Raw genomic sequence first — 22000 nt, 5'->3', positions numbered from 1 at the left:
CAAATTACAATTTATTTTATGACAATTTGTTATTTGACAGATGGCAGCATTTCTTCCAAGTTGTCACTTGACAGCCGTGATGTTTAGTGATTGCCGTTTTGATACAGAAAAACCGGTAATTAAATATATCGATATTTTTAATTTATTAAATAAAAGTATATAACTATTTATTTTTATTAATTGAATGTAAAAATTGTTATCGAGTCATTAATTCATATTTTTCTTACCATAATCCGTATCGTCACTGAAATCGTCATGGGCGTGCCGACGAATGTTGTTGTTGTATCGGTCATGCGCACAAGGCGGGCAAACGTTCCGCGTGTCTCGCTCCTCCAAGTCAGTACTGCTCGCATCTGAATCTATGTCAGCCTCTTGTATGTGGATGTCGTCAAGTTTTCTGTTGTCAAGTTTTTCATTTGACGCCAGCTGATTGTAGTTTTTGCGTTGTGGGCGGGCTTCTGTAAAAATAAAACAAATCTATTTTTATTGCCGGTAAGAACAAGCGTCCTTAAAAATGAGCTTTTTAAAATATTTAAGACCTTATAGGTACTTATTATATTTAATATTTTAACATTATGGTGTTTGTAACAAACAAATTAATAAAGAAATCAGAAATTATTATTAGGTAGGTAGGTAGGTAGGTAAGTATGTAAAGTATGCCTCTACATAACTAATTGGTTTTATAAAATTGTATTTTATTACCTAATACCTACTAACTACCTGCTAGGCAAGGCATGTGAGAATTTTCCTAGGGCTTATTGAAGAAATAAATCAATTTGATCTATAACAACAAAAAATAATACTTACCTACCTACATACTAGGCTATAACTAGGTATCTTCGTATCTACTTTTGTAAGGAGAAGCGAGTAGCAAAGTTGTTAGGTATCTATAAAATTATCGACAGAGTATATTTTAGTTATACATCATTAATTTGCCGATAATAAACTAACAAAATAACATCGTTTCAGACGTTGAAAGGGTCGACAAAGTTGCTAAAATTTATATCACTCAATGACCTATGTGCATTAATGATTAAACTGTTTAGCCTATAATAAATTAGTTATGTAACTACTTAGGTACCTACTTATCTCCAAAGTTATATATTTTTTTATTTGTACGTAGATACTATCTAAAATTATCTAGGTATGCTATTAAAATTATCTCCAGCGCTAAATAATTATACTTATTGAATACTTCCGCAACTCGGACGTGTGAACTGTGACCACAGACTGTGACAGGCGAGTTCACTTAAAGGTAGAGTTTATTTCATTTTGATATCTGATAGAGTGACGTTCTGGTTGCTAGTTAAAAAATACCTATGTGAGCTATAAATTAATTCTTAAAGCTCGTTTTTATTTTAAATGTAAGTACATAAGTGGTTTATATGGATTTTGAAAAGTTATACCTAGTTACATCATAATATTATTGTTTAAATGCTATCAGCACAGTTAATTGTGAAAGCGATAAAACAAACGTAATATTGTGTTGATGTATTGTGTTAGGTACCTACCTACTAATTAACTTTTCCGATTGCCATTTAAAGTGTCCTAATTTAAAACTGCCGCTACGCAGTTGATGTGTTAAAAATTGTTTTATGAATAGGTAGTTACCTACCTAGGACGTAGGTGCCTAGATTTTTGCGCAAATCTTTTTAATATTGCCGAAGTTATTCAATTTAAGAGCACACCTTTGTAATGTTTATGTATTTCTACAGACATAGGTACCTACCTACCTATTAAAATATCCAACCTGACCTATGATTAATCATATTATTAAGTTTTTTTATAGGCATACGGAATAGATGTATAGACTAGACTAGGTACTGAATTTATAACGAGATAACGTCAAAAATATTGCAATGTAGGTAATATTAAAAGTTATCAGTATCGGGTTTAAGTAAACTGTTATGATTATATTTAAACAAAACATTTATTGTTATAGATAAACATGGATAACAACAGTCCAAAGATAGCGGTGATCGGGGCAGGCGTGGTTGGTATGACAGTTGCTAAGATAGTGCAACAAGAGTTGAGAAACACAAATATCACTATAATTGCTGACGCGTTTACAGAAGACACGGTAAGTTGTGTCGCAGCAGGGATCTTTAGACCGGGCACAAGTTTCAAAGGTCCTACCAAAGAAATTACTAAAAAATGGATAAACGATTCCTGGTATTTTTGGCAGGATATTTTAAAAACCTCCGAAGCACCCCTAGCCGGTCTCATGCCCGTATCGTCTTACATATTTTCAAAAGAAAATTACTTCGTCACCCGAAACCACCTAATCGAAGACTTAGTGCCTATTTACAGATCAGTCGAAAAAGATGAGCTCAAATTATGCGGCGAAGGATGGAAATACGGCTCATATTTTTCGACGATAAAAATTGGCTGCGATAGATATTTGCCGTGGGTAGAGAAATCGTTTATTGAAAAGGGTGGCAAAATCGATGTAAAAAAGATCGACTCTTTCGCGTCACTACTTTCGAAATTTGATTTGGTTTTCAATTGCACGGGTTTGGGCGCAAAGATGTTGTGTGGTGACCATGATTTGGTAGCTTTGCGCGGACAGGTCATAAAAGTTAAGGCGCCTTGGTTGAAAATGGCTTTTTATGGGGACTACGATACTTACATGATTCCTGGGTTGGACGGGGTCGCTACATTAGGAGGTGTTCGTCAGTATGACAGTTACAATAAAGATGTTTGTAAATACGATTCGGCAGCCATAATGGAACGTTGCTGTCAACTTTTGCCGGCTTTGAAACAGGCCGAAGTTGTTGCACATAGAGTTGGTTTGAGGCCACATAGAGTGCCTGTAAGGGTGGAACCAGAGGTCGTGGACGGTGTGAAAGTAGTCCATTGCTACGGGCACGGTGGTTACGGTGTGATGTGCGCCCCGGGAACCGCGATGGACGCTGTTAGAATGGGCGTAGACTTTTTAAAAAGTAATGTTAGAAGCAAAATGTAATAAATTATTTTATTATGGTTAAGTCTATATTGTTGTTACGTAAAGTATGTACCTGTTGTTATACGTAATGAAATAAACTATGTAATCCAAATATTTACACGCTTTATATTATAATCCATTGTTTACCTACCCTACATCCTTAATACTAATATTACTACCTACCAGTAGACATAATTAAATGAATCTGTCTAAAAATAGCCTATATCTAAATATATAAATGTGATTGACTGACTGATCTATCAACGCACAGCTCAAACTACAGGACGGATCGGGCTGAAATTTGGCATGCAGATAGCTATTAAGTTTGAAATTCCAAGCGGACTAAGTCGTGAGCATATTATGGAAAGCGCTCCCCAGTGCGCAAGGGAAACTTCTCTTAAGTATTCTATGATAAAATTACGTTGGTGATTGCTACAAATGTTATGAAGGGGCACAGCCACAGGCACCACAGGCGCGGATCTGGGTCAACGCAGCCTAATCTACAAATGCATGTGACGTGCGGCGCGGTATGTAGACCGCGAATTCCCCGGCGATCCCGGGATATTACAAGTGTATGTACTATGTAGGTTTCCAAGTAATTTCATGAGTGCTGTGTTGCGGCCTGTTGATAGATTGCTTATTGAAAAATATATGAATTCATAGTAAAACCTGAATTTCGAATTCAAATTATTATTAATTTTTCAACAATTTTTTGGAAAGTCAAAATTTATAAGGAGGAACGATTGGTTGGAAAAAAAGGATTTGTTTGTATATTTTGTAATCGATAAGCTCTAATAAGTCAATCTAACTAGAAACTACTGAACTGATTTTAATAGATGGGTTAGCAATGAGTCACACCCAATCGTGTAACAGTGTGCTCGTTGGGAATCCATCGAAAAAAAATATCCCATCGAGTCACACTCAAGCTACAGTGTGACTCGTTGGGAATTACAATGAATAAACAAGTTGCAACTAGTACCATTGTGACTCGATGGGAAAAAACAATGAGTTCGCACTTCCCAACTAGTCACAGTGTGACCGTGTGTTTTAAGATGTAATTCCTTTACCATTAGAAATCTATTTTATCCAGAAGTACCTACCATTGGCTATAAACACGCTATAAAATCATCTTGGTCCCACGGGAAAACAGTTGTCGGTGACGTCGAAGAGAAGACCCAAATACACCCACCATTAAAATTATGTAGATTCCTATTTTCTACATACCTTTTCACATTATTATGAAAACATATTTTCCAAAGTAAATAAAAAGTCCATTAAATAATATTTTTCGCTTCGCAAGAAATACACTGGCATTAAACTTCTTATTGCGAATACTAAAGAGGCTCTCGGGCTCGAGATGCTTTTTGCAATTTAAGGAAGAAATAAATTGTTGATATTCTATATTTTTACTGTCGCTATTTTATTTTCACAACGTTGAATTAATAATTATAATATTAAGTAGTATTTCTACCTACTTAGGTACTATTAATAACTCACTGGCGCCGATTCTGTTGTGTACCTACTCTAAACTAAATTTAGAGTATCGACGTCTTTTTCTTTTTAATATTGCTAAAACGGGACAGAACATGAATTTTTACATTTAAAGACTCTAAATTTTTGTCCACACTAAACAATAGGCTCGCGACTGGCAGCTAAAGTCAAGAGGTTTGACTGCTCTAAATTTAATTTGAAAATTGTCAAACTGTCTCTGACAAGAGGATGCAAATACTTACTCTATTTAGTTGTGCTCAGAATCAGTACCATAGTCCTTCATAGGTTAAACAAATCTATCATCATATTATCAACTTTTCGTCGGCTCACTACTGAGCACGGGTCTCTGCTCAGAATGAGAATGTCTGACCAAGTGTGGGTTGGTAAGCTTCACACACTTTTGGAACATTATGCAGTGGTGAACTCTTAGGTATCCAGGTTTCCTTACGATGTAGCAAAGTGATATTTAATAGCATATCAGTCCGGGCCGTGCGTGCCCGGAAGCGAAACTTGGTGATGGTTAGGTTATTAGTGATGGTTATCAAAAAGACTCCACTCAACTCTCCACTCCGTCTGTTTGCGCTGGCCATTGCTACGCGCGTAGCATGAGCTACGGTTAGCGTAGACCTTCACATCTAACACAGCTTTTTAGAAAATAGCACGACTGATCACTTTGTGCAGCTAAACTAAGTTCCAACTTTAAAAATCTCCGTTCAAAAGCATTCTCAGCGATACTTTACTTCAAGAAAACTTTGTTTTTGTTCACCTCACGTGCTCCAACTTGAAGCGATTCAAATTCCTTTTATTAATAATTTAAAAACACTTTTGTTATTCTTATTAGCTTTATATTTACTAGGTCACATCAATGTAGATATATATACAATTTGTACAGTACACGGCAGAAAATAATGTACAACGACCTTTAGAAGGAGATAGCAGGTTTTTAGAGCATTGTCTCTGTCGTTGAGACCGACAAAATGATATATAGGTATGAGTGACAGAGACAACGCTCTACAAAGCCGAAATGTCATTCTAAAGGCCGATGTACATTATTTTCTGCCGCGTACTGTACTTAGCTTGTCAAGTATAGCTTGAGCTAACTACAAAGCAAGTAGCATCGCCTATTCTAGGTAAGCGCCTTCCAATTTAGACCTCATTAGTGCTTTCTATCAGGCATGAATCATGATTTAGTCAAGCGCAACCCACTCTATGCATACAAAAGGAGACTGATCTCATGATTTTAGACTTAATGGCGCCGATTCTCTTGCCTTTCTCTAAACTAAATTTAAAGTATCTGCATCTTTCTCTTTTTAATATTATTTTTAACCGACTTCCAAAAAGGAGGTGGTTCTCAATTCGGCCCGTTTTTTTTTCGACTTTTTATAATATTAGTGTCCTCTGGTCTCGCGGAACATGTAGTAACTACAAGTAGTTACAACACTCGCAGCGTTTCTTTTGCCGCAGCAGCCCTTCTCCTACGTAACAAAAGTGTTACACATCGAGCTTGATTTGTTCGTAAGTCGGAAATTACAAAACATATTGCAAATGTAGCTGTACTTATAAAATGTTTTTAACCACAACTCTTTACAAAATGGGATATTTTTACAAATTTTAAGAAATATAATTTCATCTTAACAAACTAAAGTTTTTAAAAACATGTATCTACTTAATAGTTAGTACCTACTGCTTATACGAAAATAAAATCAATCGGTTTGTTTTAAGTTAAAGCATTTTTGCGACTTGATAAAAATTATTCCAAACTTAATCAAGCCTCTTGCAGCAGCAAATGTTCAAGAAATAGATATAAAGGAAGGATATTTACATAATCGTGACGCAACTGTTATATGTATGTAAATGTAAACATCCAATTAAAACATCTAATTCTATTTTCGTCGAGGAGGCCGTAACGTTTCTTTGGATGTTGTCGGCAAATTGCCACGTCGCGTTTTGGAGTAAATTTAACCGGCTTACCCTTGAGACTTAATCTCTGTTTTATTAAATCTTCGCTGCCATGTTTCGTGCCTATTTGGAAATGTATTTACGCAACTCCGCAAAATAACTTAAGCCGTTGGGGTTTGCACGGAGAAAAAAGAGGTTTAATTTAGGTAGTTAAATACACTTTTTTCTACCGTTTTTTTAATAATAGAAGATATTCGTACGACCCACAGATTAAGTAAGTACACCTGATTAATATTCTAGAGCGGCGATAGCCTAATGGTTATGACATTCGGTCTTTTATTCGGAGGGTCTGGGGTTCTCTAACTTTTCGGAGTAATGTGCGCTTGAAGCAGTAAAATATCCCTCGCTTTAACGGTTTAGGAAAACATTGTGAAAAAATCTCTTGGAAATCTGCATGCCTACTGCTACTGCTACTGTTTGTTGATCCGAATAAATAAAAAAATAAAAATAAAAATGCCTGAAAGTTCTCCATAATATCCTAAAAGGTGTGTAAAGTCTGCCAATCCGCACTTGATTAGTGGGAGACTCTGACCAAAATCCTTCTAATTTAGGTTTAGGTTTAAAGACTTTATTTTCTCAAAAAAGAACAAAAGTTCACTTACATGAGAACAATTTTAAGCATAAATATAGAAGAAAAACATTACTTAAGATACGGTGAACTTATATATATTTTAAAACTATAGTGTTTGACAATATTTTTTTAATTTTTCTTTAAATTTTGGAAAAGATTTTTCGTTAAAAATGTCTTTAGGCAAGTTATTATATAGTAGCACTCCCTCAAACTGTATAGTTTAAATGTATAATTTAAAGAGGAGACCCGTGCTCAGTAGTTAACCGCCAATGGGTTGATCATGACGATGATGATGAACATTACCTAAGGTAAGAACTTCCACATGCCACGGCCATGCGCTGCCTGAATCCAGCGGCTCCCATGCGATTCGTTTGTCTACCTAGCCGAGGGTTTTCCAACGCCGCGCTTTCCGGTGCGAGGTCGCCGTACTAGCACCTTGGGATCCCAACGTCTACGACTCTTTTCAATTATGCGCCCTGCCCATTGCTACTTCAGCTTTGCAACTCGTTGAGCTACCTATGTGGATTACTCTGGTCCTCCTACGGATCTCCTTATCACAGGAGATACTTTTTTTAAATCCTAGTAAGTAAGTAATATTTTTTTCGATTCTTATTCAAAATGTTACTTCAAGTAATCGATCGTTAAAATATGATTAGGTTTGTGAAGGTATCAGCAGCAAATTGATTCCATTACCGGGGGCGAGGTAACGTCTACCCACGTGGATGCTGGAGATGGTAATTGTATGTAGAAATGTATTTCATTTGCGTCACGAGGGGAAAAATTATATTCAATTTGTGTATTTTATTTACTTATTCATTCATTACTGGCTGATGCCCACGACTTCGTCCGCGCGGATTCAGGTTTTTACAAATCTCGTGGGCTCTCTGTCTTTAATCAATTTTATTTTATGAACAAAATAATTATTAACTATTACGACCTGAACATTTCATTTTTATTGAATAGGACTTCAAAGATTATCTTATTTAGGAAGAACCACTGCTTTTGTGTAGCGCGAAGCTTAATATTATGTCCGTACTAAAATATCCAACAGCATATACTGGAAATTTTCTTTGCTGCTTATTCAACAAGTATAAGTCCTTAGAATTTCTGTTTTAGAAACTTCTTAGAATACCACCGCAATTTTGGTAGTAACCTTTTACAAATGTTTGCCAAGCACTTATAAACCGAGTTTCTTCTGGTTCTTCTCGGTAGTGCAGACTTTCCGAAGAAGCGGTAGATTCATTTGACGATTCAAAAGCACTTGTAAAAGTTTATTTGAATCAATGAAAACTTTTCTATTTCGCTCTTAACAAAGATCTAAAATGGCACTAATATCGAAAAGTGGTGATATCCTAGTGGTCAAGACGTCAGCCTTCTATTCGGAAGGTCGGTAGTTCGATCCAGGGCACGCACCTCTAACTTTTCGGAGCTAAGTGCTTTACATCACTTGCTTTAACGGCGAAGGAAAACATCGCGAGGAAACCTGCATGCCTGAGAGTTATAATATGTGCCTGCCTATAATTGTCTGAAAGGTGCGTGAAGTCTGCCAATGCGTACTGGGTCACAGAAACCTTAATAACAAGATTTCTGTGCTCTAAAGTTTAAAGTCTAAACCCTTCTCATTTTGAGATGAGACACGTGCTCATAGTAGGTTAGATGGGTTGATCATGTTGTCAAAGTTCAAAGTTTCTACCAAGAAGGATCAATCAGCAAGAAACTCAGCATACTGCGCGCCTATTAGGTATACTGCCAATCACAGTAAGTTCATGTCATCATTATCACTGTGAAACTCGGCATTAATCAATGGAACCCAACTAATTAACTAACAGTTTAGTCAAGAGCAGCCATAACTTGCGAAATGGACCGCAAACTGCCTCGTACTCGTAAAAGCGATTGTGACGACCAATTCTGCATCTTTAGCATGATTTTGCTCATTTCGACAACGTTGATAGATTTCGAACATCGAAGCACAATAACGTACCTCGAGTTCATTGTTTTAAAGTCGTAGGTACTTTTAAGAAGGAGATATCGGATTTGTAGAGCATTGTCTCCATCGTTGAGACCGACAAAATGTCTTAGAGGTATGAGTGACAGAGACAACGCTCTACAAAGCCAAAATGTCAATCTAAAGGCTGATGTACATTACTTTCAGCCGCGTAATGTACCTACAGATACACTACTAGAATCTACTACGTACAGATAGTGCTAAAACATAGAGATTACTTAAACAAGGTAAATAATAATAATAATAGTTTATATTTTCAGGCAAAAAAACCCACATACACATTTAAAAAATTACAATAAAATAAAATTTACGTTATAAAGCATACACAAAGATACTGTGATGTTATTCTGTTTTGATATTCGAAATCTATCAACGTTGTCGAGATGAGCACATGTACTAACCCTAAGTATTTTTATCAGACTGTTTTAGTGGCCATTACATTTTATTAGACTCGCCTATCTTCACAACTTTCATACACTTTTTTATCATTAACAGGTTAAAGATTTTTTTATTTGCGGTCAATGGACAGACGGGCTCATTAAATATTTATTTTATTATAGAAACGTGGCTTTCATATTAAGAAAGATTGTAGTAGATTTTTATAGGGGTAGGTAAAAGCCTTACGGGTGAGTTAATACTTAGGTACCTACCTAATTATTGTATTACATTATAACAAGACCGATGTATGTACAATAAAGATATCGTAAGAGCCTCGTTAGGTGTCCTATCTCTGAACATAATATCCCAATACGACTCGCACATTAGAGATTATGTGTCTACACACGTCGCTTGAGTTTATATCTTTTTTGTATGAAAATAGATGATGAAAAAGAAAGAAAAAAGTGCAAGTCCGTGCAAGGGTTCCGTAACATCGTACAAAATAAAATAACACTATTTGTACTTTTTAATGTGCATGGCAGCTACATTATTTTGAAAATTTTATTCATCGTCGGCTCACTACAGAGGACGGGTCTCCTCTCAGAGTGAGAAGGGTTTTGGCCATTGTCTACCACGCTGGCCATGTGCGGATTTGCAGACTTTACTTCACACACCTTTGAGAACATTATGAAGAACTCTTAGGCATGCAATTTTCCTCACGATGTTTTGCTTCACCGTTAAAGCAAGTGATATTTAATTCATTAAAACGCAAATAACTCCGAAAAGTTAGAGGTGCGTGCGCGGGATCGAACCCCCGACCTCCGATCTGAAGGCGGACGTCCTAACCACTAGGCTATTACAGCAGTTACGTATAGAGGGAACCTATCAAATTGAAGTAAAGCTGTGTATAACCGTTGAAGCACGTCTGAGAGCCGCTCGGTGCTGAGTCAGGTGGCCAATCAGCGCGGAGGGCGCTGGCGGCTGGACCACTCGACCCGAGAGCGTCATCTTCACGTTATCGCCGCATCAGCTCACAAGTGCGACGCCGCTTTTTACGGCTCATTAGGCTAATAATATCTATATAACTAAAAAAATATCCTCAACTTATAGGAACTGACTTTATTCCATTTAGACAATACTTAATAAACTTCAATCTTAGTTCTAAACTATTAACTTCTTCAAGACATAATTATAAATTCTAATTTTCCCTGCTTCAAATCAATAGCTCCGGCACTTATGGCCGCCATTTTTACATCTCTTCGTAATTCTTTTTTTAAATTCAACTGTAGGCAAAGCAATGTCGCTAACATATATAAAAGGAAAAGCTGACTGACTGACTATATCTATTCTAAATCTATAAACGCACAGCTCAAACTACTGGACAGATCGGGCTGAAATTTGGCATGCAGATAGCTATTATGACGTAGACAACCGGTAATAAAGGATTTTTGAAAATACAACTCCTAAGTGCATAAAATAGGGTTAGAAATTTGTGTACGCGCTGAAGTCGCGGGAATAAGCTAGTTTTATTATAATCCGTATTATTCATACTAATATTATAATTGCGAAACTTTGGTCCAGCGACAGCGTGCATCTCAATGAAGGATATCCCAAAAAAATCAAAGAGTTCCCACGGTTCTTAATAAACCTAAATCCACGTGGTAAATAGTAAATATCATTGATCAAAATTTAAACATACATTCGAGATCATTGAGATCAATTAATTTACACATCTATCCTACAATATTTCATTGATATGAGTTTTATTGGTTTAATACTCAAATTAGAACCAAACTACGTTTGTATAGTGAGGGCTGGCTGCGGAGTGCGCTAGGCAAACTTCTGGAAAGCTGGGAATTTTTGCAGACAAAACCTGGAATATTGAGAGGTGAAAGAAAACCAGCGAGGTTTGGTTCTAAAAAGAAAGCTCTCTATTCAATTTAGAGTTACTGTACTTCAAAGCTTCTTTCTTATTCTTATTTCTATTTTCTAGCGCAGTTCCGCTTTGTTATACCTACTTAAGTTGTCAAAGTCGCACCCTGACCCCGTCAGTTTGCTGTCCGTCGTGTCGGCTTTGCCCGGATGTGCCCGGGTAGGTATATGCCGGTAATGCGACGTCGTACGTAAGATAATATCTATAAGGTCGTGGTGCACTTGGATCATGCAATAAGACCCCGCCGTTTGAAACCATCTCTATACCTAATCACGCTCTCTCTCTCAACTTTTAGGTTTGAAAGTATAGTTCGTACAAAAGGACTCCTCACGCGCCATTTTAACTCTATGGGTTAACTGTCAAGTCAAAAGTATGGTTCACCCTATAAGGACTAAAATCGTACTTTTGACATGACATTTGACACAAAAAGTTAAAATGGCGCGTGAGGAGTTAAATTTTACGGTTTAATTGCCATCTTTATAGTCCCATTAACTAAACATAGCTGGCTAAGCTCTTATTATAGTGCTAATGACAATGACGGGCCGGTATCGTATACATGCGAAAGTGGGTCTGTCTGACAGTCAGCTAGCTTTTCACAGCCCATCTGTTTAACCGATTTAGACGAAGTTTGGTACAGAGATAGCCTGTATCCCGGGGACAGTATTTCCAGTATTTTATTCTCCAGTAAAATCAAAAAAATCCCACGGCATTTTTAAAAACCTATAACCAGGTGTATGAATTAGCGAAATCATTTATTTGCTACTCAGATAGCCTGCATCCTGAAAACGGATATATGCTACTTTTTATCCCGGAAAGTCACAGAGTTCCTACGGGATTTTAAAAACCTAAACCCACATGAACAAAGTCACGGGTATCATCTAGTCTATATATGTATAAAAAAGGAAAAGCTGACTGACTGACTGACTAACTGACTGACGATTCGAAAGCGCTTGTAAAAAGTCTACTTGAATAATAACATATTCTATTCTATTCTATTCTATAACGCACAGCTCAAACTACTGGTCGGATCAGGCTCAAATTTGGCATGCAGATAGCTATTATGACGTAGATTCAATCCCTGAAGGAGTCAAACAGGAGTTTTGTATTTGTGTAGTCCACGCGGACAAAGTTTAGTATTTAATAAAAATGTGTTTTGTAAGAAATATACTTTATCAAGGTGTAAGTAATATTAAACTCTTCCTCGGGAGCAAGGAACTCTAGATAAATTGAGATAGATTGCAAAGTTAGGGTTCCCCAACATTGTGAGAAAATCCAGCTCTGAATGATTAATCATTTTGATATTACTTTGCTAATTAACTTCTAAGTAATTAAGGTAAAAGGTTATTTGGTAAGCTTTTATCGTACCTACCTATAATAATTTTAGCTAAATTATCAGATATTATTTTATGAATCATAAATATGAATTAATGTTCCAGTTAACTCCCTGGCGCAGTGGTAAGCGCTGTGGTCTTATTAGTGGGAGATCAGAACATTCGCAGCATACAATAGACGAAGTAGGTACGTCATAATCGTTATGTGAAACCTAACCGCGCTCGCGGATCCGTGTGTAATGGTTCTTGTAATGCATATTTTCAAGACGTGTAGCGTCGGTTCCGCGTCGATTGTCGGCACAAGCCGCCACTTTGCGTCCTCGTTTGTTTTTATTGGCCACCATACAGCCACAACGCTTATTATGGAAATAATACTAACAATTGAGTGAAATGGTTACATTTATCTTTCATATCCTTTCACTTGTAGTTACTGAATAAAAATAACAAACCACAGGTTTTTATCGCTCGAAACATTAAATCAAAATAATCTTCATTGAAATTGGAGTTTTTGGGTTTTCTTTGGTAAGTACTTTTATCTAGAAATCTTTATTGCACACACATACACACGAAAATCTATATAATTATAAGATACATCTGACAAACATACTTTCGCGTTTATGATGCCAGTCTTGAAGTATGGATTAAGGGTACCTAAGGAACCTTAGGTATTATAGTAGTACATTTAAGTATCTATGTAGAGATGAATGAAATGAAAAATCGGTATACTTAGTAATATTATTTAGTATCTTTGTAGAGATGAAATCATGTATGTTCTTTAGTTTACACTGTCACAGCTGATAAACCAAGTAATCTAAATATATAAAAGGAAAAGGTGACTGACTGACTGATCTATCAACGCACAGCGTAAACTACTGGACGGATCGGGCTGAAATTTGGCATGCAGATAGCTATTATGACGTAGGCATCCGCTAAGAAAGGATTTTTGAAAATTGAAATGAAATTTGTGTAGTCCACGCGGAAGAAGTCCCGAGCATAAGCTAGTAATGTTATAAGCATACTTCACATGTAAAAAGTACTCTGTGTTCACGATCATAATGTAAGTCAGTAACAAGGTCCTCAGGTCCTTCTCGTCATGTAGGTATCACTGCATGCAGCATAGGTACGTATTGTGCAGGCTGGAGGGAAAACCTCTACAAACTAGGATTGCCACACAAGCCCGTTCATCTTTCAATAGCATTGGAATATGTATGCGTACTAGATGATGGCATTGATTTTGCGTGGATTTAGGTTTTTTAAAATAGCGCTGAAAATCTTTGGTTTTCTGGGATAAAAGTAGCCTATTTCCATCCCCGAGATGCAAGCTATCTCAAAATGGCTAAAGCGGAGAGGTCTTAAAAAGGTAACAGATAGACAGACACGGTTTCGTAACAATCGGAAACACTTCATCAAAATCGATTACTCGGATAAGCCCTCAAAAATGTCTAGGAACTCTTTGATTTTCGGATACAAAGTAGCCTATCACCTTCTACGGGGTGCAAATTAATTTCTGTACGTCAAAATTGGTTTAACGGATGGCAAATAGACAGATAGAGACACACCTTTGCATTTATAATATGTCTGGAAGGTATAGATAATACTAGTTGATGCCCGCGACTTCGTCCGCGTGAATTTAGTTTTTTAAAAATCCCGTGGGAACTCTTTGATTTTCCGGGATAAAAGTAGCCTATGTCACTCTCCAGGTCTTTAACTATACCCATGCAAAAAATCACATCAATCGGGTGCTCCGTTGCGACGTGATTGAAGGACAAACCAACAAACAAACACACTTTCGCATTTATAATATGGGTAGTGATTTTACTTAGTACAGATTAGTAACAACCCTATGTAACTTACATTTGTTCACTTCATTCGTTGTGCGCTTCAAAATGTTGTTGTATTGAGATCTAGACTTCAATCGACTTCTATTTCAAGTGGTTCAGATGCTGCGAGTACGGAGAAGCTCTTCATTTCGCAAAAACGATTTCTCTCTCAGTTCGAGGAGTTGCAGTGTGCTGATCCCTTCCTATTATCCTCCATGCATTTTCGCATTAATAAACCAGGATTTCCTTTTAGCTTTCCTGAATTACGCTCGATTATCTTTTTTTTAGCTGTGGTAATCTAGTGAGTAAGCCGTAAGAGAGCCGTGATAGCCTAGTGGGTACGACGCCTGCCTCCTATTCGGGAGGTCAAGGGTTTGATCCCGGGCACGCACATCAAACTTTTCGAATTATATGAGTAATGTGCGTTTTAAGCAATTATCACTTGCTTTATTAACGGTAAAGGAAAACGTGAGGAAACCGGCATCCCTGAGAGTTCTCCATAGTGTTCTTAAAAAGTCTGCCAATCCGTACTTGGCCAGCGTGGTGGACTATGACCTAAACCTTTCTCATTATGAGAGGAGATCCGCGCTTTGTAGTGAGCCGGCGATGGGTTGATCATGATGACCTTTTGGCTGCCATATTCACGAAATACTTTAAATCGTTGGGTTTACAAAGTCGAGATGTCGCCTGAAGGTTTCTTCTATAACGTAGACCCCCCACAAAAACTATGTTCAGAAATTCCACCCAGTAATATTTCCTTCAACAATATTCACGTTTCGAAAATGTTTTGTGTGAACTAGCAGCTATCGTTAGTAAGAATGATAGAGAAATGGCAGTTGTGAATGCGGAGGACTATTATGTTGGAGCGTATCATTATAAGAAAGGTCCTATCTGGCAAGCTTCTAAAAACTGAAAACATTTGGCTATGAATGGAGAAAAAGGCTCCCTGTTACTCGTTAGATGTCGTCTGTACATCTTGTGGGGGTCTGCCAATGCTGTGCTTTCCGGTACGAGGTCACTATTCCAACCTCATTCAGTATACTTTGAACTCATGCCATCCGTCGTAGGAGGGTCGGGCGTAGGCGAGCCGCCCACGACCGCCGCTTACCCCCTTGAGAAGGACTCTCGGGCAATGGACGCGGGGACTCTATCGTCCGGAAAGCAACCAGTCCTCGAGTCGGGAGGCGCACCTTCGTGTTCCTGGTGCGCCTCAGACGGTGTGTAGGGATTTTATTGGTCCCCTGAGGTGGGTCCTTAGCAGGCGCCGCTGGCTGGGTTGCGCGAACGTGTTTGGCCCCGTAGCCTAGCCACCAGGCGATGCGTGGAACATCGTGGGGTTTTAGTCGGTAAGAGTCCGACATAACCTCCGTACCTCTCTGGGTGCGGTGGCATCCATGAGGACTTCCCCACGAAAAAAAAAAAAAAAAGGTTATGTGTTGCTTCCTCGTACGCATTGGTAATTGAGATTTGTTTGTTGGTATGGTTATTGGGGGATTGGTAAGAGGCTAGATGCTTTTATTGCTGCGAAGTTGATGATGCGATGCACACAATATTTGTCTGTGCAAACTGCGAAAAGGAGAGAAGAGAGATTGTCAGTAGAATGGGAGACTTAACAGTAGAAAATCTAGTTAAAAATGTTAGAAAATGAAGAAAACTGTACAGGTATAACAAACTTCGCTGAAATAATAATGAAGGAAAAGGAGGAAGAAGAGAAAAAGAGAGGAAAAAAGTGAAAGTTGAAAGGCGGGTACACGGTCAACAAGAAGACAGCAGGGGTTTTTAGCCGGCAAGAGTCCGGCTCTACCTACGGGTGTCCACGAGGATTTTCCCCTGCTGTATAAAACAAAAGGGTTATGTATACATTGCCACTTCAGCTTCGCAACCCGTTGTGCTATATTGATTACCCTGCTTCTCGTACGGATCTCCTCATTCTTGGTTTGAATTTAGTACCAAAAATTTATACTCAACTAGGGTTAGTTTTCGAGCTCAGAGATTTTCCCTTGCTTGTAAATGTTAGAAAGTTTACGCCTATTGTCTTACATCTTTGTTCGTCTGAGACCATTTAATCTGAAGAGACTATAAAGCTGCCACTTAATCTTAAACGTGATTACAAATAGGTCTTCTAGAATTGAGGTAATTCTAGTAGGCAAACTTAGATTCAAAGCTGGGACTAATGGTTATTTCTCAAGGAAGTTTAACTTTTGGCCTCAATTTCGTTCTCAAATGGTTTTAGGTATTTTTAATGTTATATATAAGTACATAAGTTTTTATTCAAATCAATTTTTACAAAGTGGTATCAAAAAATTGGCCACTGGTTCATGATGCCTTTTACCGAGAACAACCAGAAATTCGGCGATTGTATTTTTCTTTTATAAAGTCCGAAAGAAAATCTGCTACATCTAACGTCATTTCCTATTCGAGGTTGGCAACTAGGCTTATTAGATTTTGGTATCATAAAGGTTGATGGCTCATAAAGGTTCTTTAGGTTGGATATTAGTCGCCTAAAAAAGCGCTGTGGAGGTATATTATATACTTAATATCTACCTATACTACTGCAGCACTACCCTGGGATGATACCCTTTTTGGATCTTTTTACTTTTGATACTTAATACGTGTGTCCGCCCTATCCGGTCTTCAGTTTGCATTTGTTTTGGTTTGTAGATCTACATTTTTGTTCTTAATTTAACCTTCTCCGCTTAAAGATATAGTAGGTAAGTAATTTTGAAATTGTTGTGTTTTCGGTGTCCGTAAAAAAAAATTAAAACTTTTTTTTTTTAATGTGTAGTGTCACTTTTTATCACAAAGTATTACTTATTATGTTATTATTTGTTCGGACTTACGTTTGATCTAGCTTTGTATGATAGGTTGGAATAGAATAGAGTTTTTTACCTTTTACAAGTGCTTTTTAATCGTCAAAAGTACAGAACAGGTGCAAGTTAATTCCAAATGTGTTTAGGAGGCAAGTCCAGACTCAGACCAATTAATCTCTCTATTATTTAAACTATCAAAAACTTTGCTATATTACAAACTCCTTGGTGGGAGCAAACTGGGAACTAATTCAAAACAAGTCCGACCCCAAGTTCGGCCAACTTAACTAATATCGCACACGAACGAACAACTAATCCAATCTTACCTATCACTACCCCGAGTAGGTACCTGCATATCTATATACGTCTCAATGAAAAGGGATCTAGTTTCCCTTGGGAACTGAGATAAACCAGGTATTTATACCTAATAAATTAGTTGATGTCCGCGATTCCATCCACGTGAATTTATGTTTTTAAAAACCCCGTGGGAACTCTTTGACCTTTCTGGGATTAAATTAATTAAATTAATTTATATTCCCCCTCCTTAAATGGCGATGGGCAGGACATATTGCGAGAGCAACTGATGGGCGATGGACAGAGAAAGTATTGCATTGGTATCCAGTCCACGCGACGCCATGTCACCGAGCAAGTATAAAATATTATTACTTTATTATAAACTAGGATAAAAATAATGACGTACGCTGAAAAAAAAATTAAATTAAAATCCAACAAAGATTTACAAAGTTACAGGCATTTTAATTTCGGAGTGGGAGGGTCTTCTATCACTTGCTCGCAAAACGAAAATTTGTATGAAACCGCACGAAGCTACTGTGGCATTAGTAAGGTGTGACGTCAAAATTCTATATCGCTATCTCTGTCTAATCAGAAATATTTAAATACTTATAACTTTTTTGTTATTTGATTGATTTAATTAGTTTTTTCAGTTTACATTATTATTTTTATCCTAGTTTATAATAAAGTAATAATAAAATTGGAGTCAAATACCCAATTGCTTAAAAAGTTGCGCATGTAAGCGCACCTTTATGAAATCAGTTCGCATTTATTTCGCTGCTTCAGGCTCTATTGAACCAAACGTAGAGAAATTGTAGAGCCTCGTAGATCGTCGTAGCCTCGTAGCGAGAGGCAATCAGCCGTAGCGCTACGTATTTATATTATCTGAAAGGGCACACATGCACACATTCTTATTACCTACTTTACGAATTTTTCTCGAGAACAGACTTTTATAAGTCCACAGACTGAAAATAACAATGATAAGCATCTGAAGCTTTGGTCCTCTTAATTGAAATATTATACTTAAGTATCCTGATTGATTGAAGATCTTGAGAATTGTGTTGTTTAGTTAGAATTCAAAATTCACGGCTATTTAGCTAAACCGATGTTAACGTATGATACGGAGATGCTCGCAACCTGGAGAGTGGAGACAGACAGGCATTAATGTAAATGACGCAATGCAAGACAGTATACTTTTTATCTCGGAAAACCAAAAAAATCCCTACGGGATTTCAACATGGAAGACCTAAAAAACCGACAACGCATTAGCGGTTCCGCTGGTGTTGCAAACTTTCATGGGCTGCGGCGGTAATCACTTGATATCAGGTGACCTGTCTCCTCGTTTGCTTGCTATTTAGATTAATTCAGCCGTATAATAATATATTGAAGACTAGAGTTGCCTAATATATCCAATTTGTACGAGATTAGGTACTTGAATATAGTGTGTACAACAAATTTCAATTTAGCGCGAGGCACCTAGCCCATTTGTGTGGTTTTGAGCACATTTATATTGTTCTCCGTAAAGTGCAGTCAATATAACAGCCACAGCCCACAGCCCGCAGGCTTTCGGTTATGTACCTACTTGTATTGCGCTAATCTAGACCATATTTAGCTCATTGAAATGGTGAATTTGTTCGCGTGGATTAAAGCTTTTAAAAAACCCGTAGGAACTCTATGATTTTCCAGGATAAAGAGTAGCCTATGTCACTTTCTAGTTCTTCAATAATTATAACCATGCCTATAATTTGCTATATTTTTACGCGTTTATTTAGCGTTTATAGTTTGAACTTTATCGTGTTAAAAATTCTTGTAGAATTTCTTAGAATCCTTTCTTAGTGGCAATCTACGTTATAGCAAAAAGAAACACACATACCTACTTACTAATCAAGAGTCGCTCTAGAATGAAAATAAAGTAGGCTGAAACGAATTGCAATAGGTAACTGCAATGCGTCAGGCCGTGCAATTAACCTAAGCTCCACGAAAGGTCCTTGCCTCCAACGATCATTATTTTCACTCCACTAACCTAAGAACTCATTCAACGCTCCACAATAATTTATTTCATAGTAGTTGTAGCGGCATTAAATAAAGTGCCACGGAATAAAAGTGTTCATTTAGTTCTAGTGGAACTTGGAACATTTAAAAATTTAACTCAAGTTTTTTTCTTTAGTACCTAAGTACTTAGTATTTGCTTTTGAAATAATATGGCTCCGAAAGAACTTCTAGATTTGCCATTATAATAATACTTACTCAAGCCTTTTATTTCCCAACTAGCTTATGCTCGCGACTTCGTGCGCGTGGACTACAAAAATTTCAAACCCCTATTTTATCCCCTAAGGGGTTAATTTTCAAAAATTCTTTCTTAGCGGACATCTACGTCATAATACCTGCATACCAAACAGCACGATCCGTCCTATAGTTTGAGCTGTGCCTTGATACATCAGTCAGTCAGTCAGTCTATCAGTCAGTCAGTCAATCAGTCAGTCAGTCAGTCAGCTTTTCCTTTTATATATTTTCTCAATAAAAAACACTTAAGCTTTTACAGGTATAGATTTTTAAGCTTTTTCTGAGGAAATGAAAACGCCAAAATTGTCTCGTGTATATTATGTTTGTTACTAGGTAATATTCCGAGGAACCGACATAGATCAACGGGTTGCGAAGCTGAAGTGGCAATGGGCAGGGCACATAGTTCGAAAACCCGGTAGACGTTGGGGTCCCAAGATGCTGGAATGGCGATCTTGCACCGGAAAGCGCAGCGTTGGAAGACCCCCACTAGGTGGACAGGCGACCTCAAGCGAGTCGCAGGGAGCCGTTGAATCCAGGCCGCGCAAGATTGTGGTGTGTGAAAGTCCCTTCAAGAAACGTATGTCCAGCAGTGGACGTCTATTATATGATAATGATGATGATAATGAATATTCCGAGTCGTAACTACGCCACACGACCTAAATAATACCTACCTAAGGCCCATTCGTTTAACCAATTTTGATGAAATTTGGTACAGAGATAGCTTGCATCCCGGGGAAGGACATAGGCCAGTATTGATCCCAGAAAATCAAAGAGCTCCCACAGGAGTTTTAAAAACCTACATCCAAGCGGACGAAGCCGCAGGCATCATCTAGTAAATGATAATACCTAAGTAATTGATTAGCATTTAACTGATGTAAGTAATTATATCGATTGAGCTTAATGTACTTAGAGTACATAATAATAATATATGGAGCTCACAGTAATCACCAGTTAATGGATAATCGTAGTACTTACGAGTATATCCGAAATTCATTAAGGCCTCCGTTCCTACGCGGGCGCTGAGTAATTACATGATACGAGTACCTACCTATATATACTAGTGATATAACGAATATTCGCATTCGCATTCACGGATATTCGCATATTCGCATTCGCATTCCGCGAAATTACTGCGAATGTTTTGCGAAAAAATTTTTTTTTTCATGTAATAGTTGGTTAATAAAACAAAATCCATTAATTGCTTATGTTTTTTAATGTAATAATAAAAAGTAACTAAACCTCGTAATCACATTATCAATCTTCTCTTTATCATTTGGTAACGGGACTGCCGCCAAGGTTACCAAGCCATACACATTTGGCGCCAAATTTAAACAAAAACTGAATATTCGCATTCGCAATCGCGAATGTTGGCAGCAGATATTCGCATTCGCATCCGCGAATGTCCAAAATATGACATTCGTTACATCACTAATATCTACATTCCTGATGTTTAGCAGGTATACCACTTATAGTACGCGACAGGTCGAGATGGCAGTCGGGGTATGAGGCGGGGGGACGCTCCACAATACCGCACGTCACCCGCGCTATCCCGCACTGAGTCAGCGCGGGGGCTGTTCGGGTGTGCAGAGTGTCACTAACCCGATTGCCATCTCGGCCTGTCGCGTACTATCGGTGTAGCTAGGTGTTTAACAAATCGGCCTCGGAGTGCTTTGGTGTTCTGGGTAATATCTGACATATTATTATTATATTCTTCACACACCTTTCAGAATATTACGAAGAACTAGCTTATATCCGTGACTTCGTCCGCTTGGACTACACAAATTTCACACCTCCATTTTACCCCTTTAGGGATTGAATTTTCAAAAATCTTTCCTTAGCGGATGTCTACGTCATAAAAGCTGTTTGAATGCCAATTTCAGCCCGATCCGTCCAGTAGTTTGAGCTGTGCGTTGATAGATCAGTCAGTCAGTCAGTCAGTCAGCTTTTCCTTTTATATATGAACTAGCTTATGCTCGCAATTTCGTCCGCGTGGACTACACAAAATTCAAACCCCTATTTCACCCCTTTAGGGGTTGAATTTTCAAAAATTCTTTCTTAGCGTGCCTACGTCTTAATAGCTATCTGCATGCAAAATTTTAAGCCCGATCCGTCCAATAGTTTGAGCTGTGCGTTGGTAGATTAGTCAGCCAGTCAGTCAGCTTTTCCTTTTGTATAATATAGATAATA

At 37.7% G+C, this 22000-nt stretch overlaps 1 protein-coding gene across 2 annotated transcripts; it reads left to right on the top strand.

Moving 5' to 3' along the window:
- The first annotated feature begins 352 nt into the window (after positions 1-352).
- Daao1 (D-amino acid oxidase 1) lies at positions 353-3056 on the top strand. 2 transcript variants are annotated; one of them, XM_034972861.2, is made up of 2 exons: positions 353-492; positions 1943-3056. In XM_034972861.2, exon 2 carries the CDS (start codon positions 1949-1951, stop codon positions 2963-2965), a length of 1017 nt encoding a protein of 338 aa, XP_034828752.1. In that variant the 5' UTR covers positions 353-492; positions 1943-1948; the 3' UTR covers positions 2966-3056. The 2 variants fall into 2 exon arrangements, with proteins under 2 accessions (XP_034828752.1, XP_034828751.1); XM_034972860.2 differs by lacking the exon at positions 353-492 and adding an exon at positions 1279-1364.
- Positions 3057-22000: the final 18944 nt, after the last annotated feature.

Source organism: Maniola hyperantus, chromosome 10 (genome assembly GCF_902806685.2).
Source record: "Maniola hyperantus chromosome 10, iAphHyp1.2, whole genome shotgun sequence".
Classification (NCBI taxonomy): domain Eukaryota; kingdom Metazoa; phylum Arthropoda; class Insecta; order Lepidoptera; family Nymphalidae; genus Maniola; species Maniola hyperantus.
This window is presented reverse-complemented; position numbering and strand designations above follow the sequence as displayed.

What these genes read in the sequence shown, in the direction of transcription:
- Daao1 (XM_034972861.2), top strand. Translation starts at nt 1,949, where the DNA reads ATGGATAACAACAGTCCAAAGATAGCGGTGATCGGGGCAGGCGTGGTT.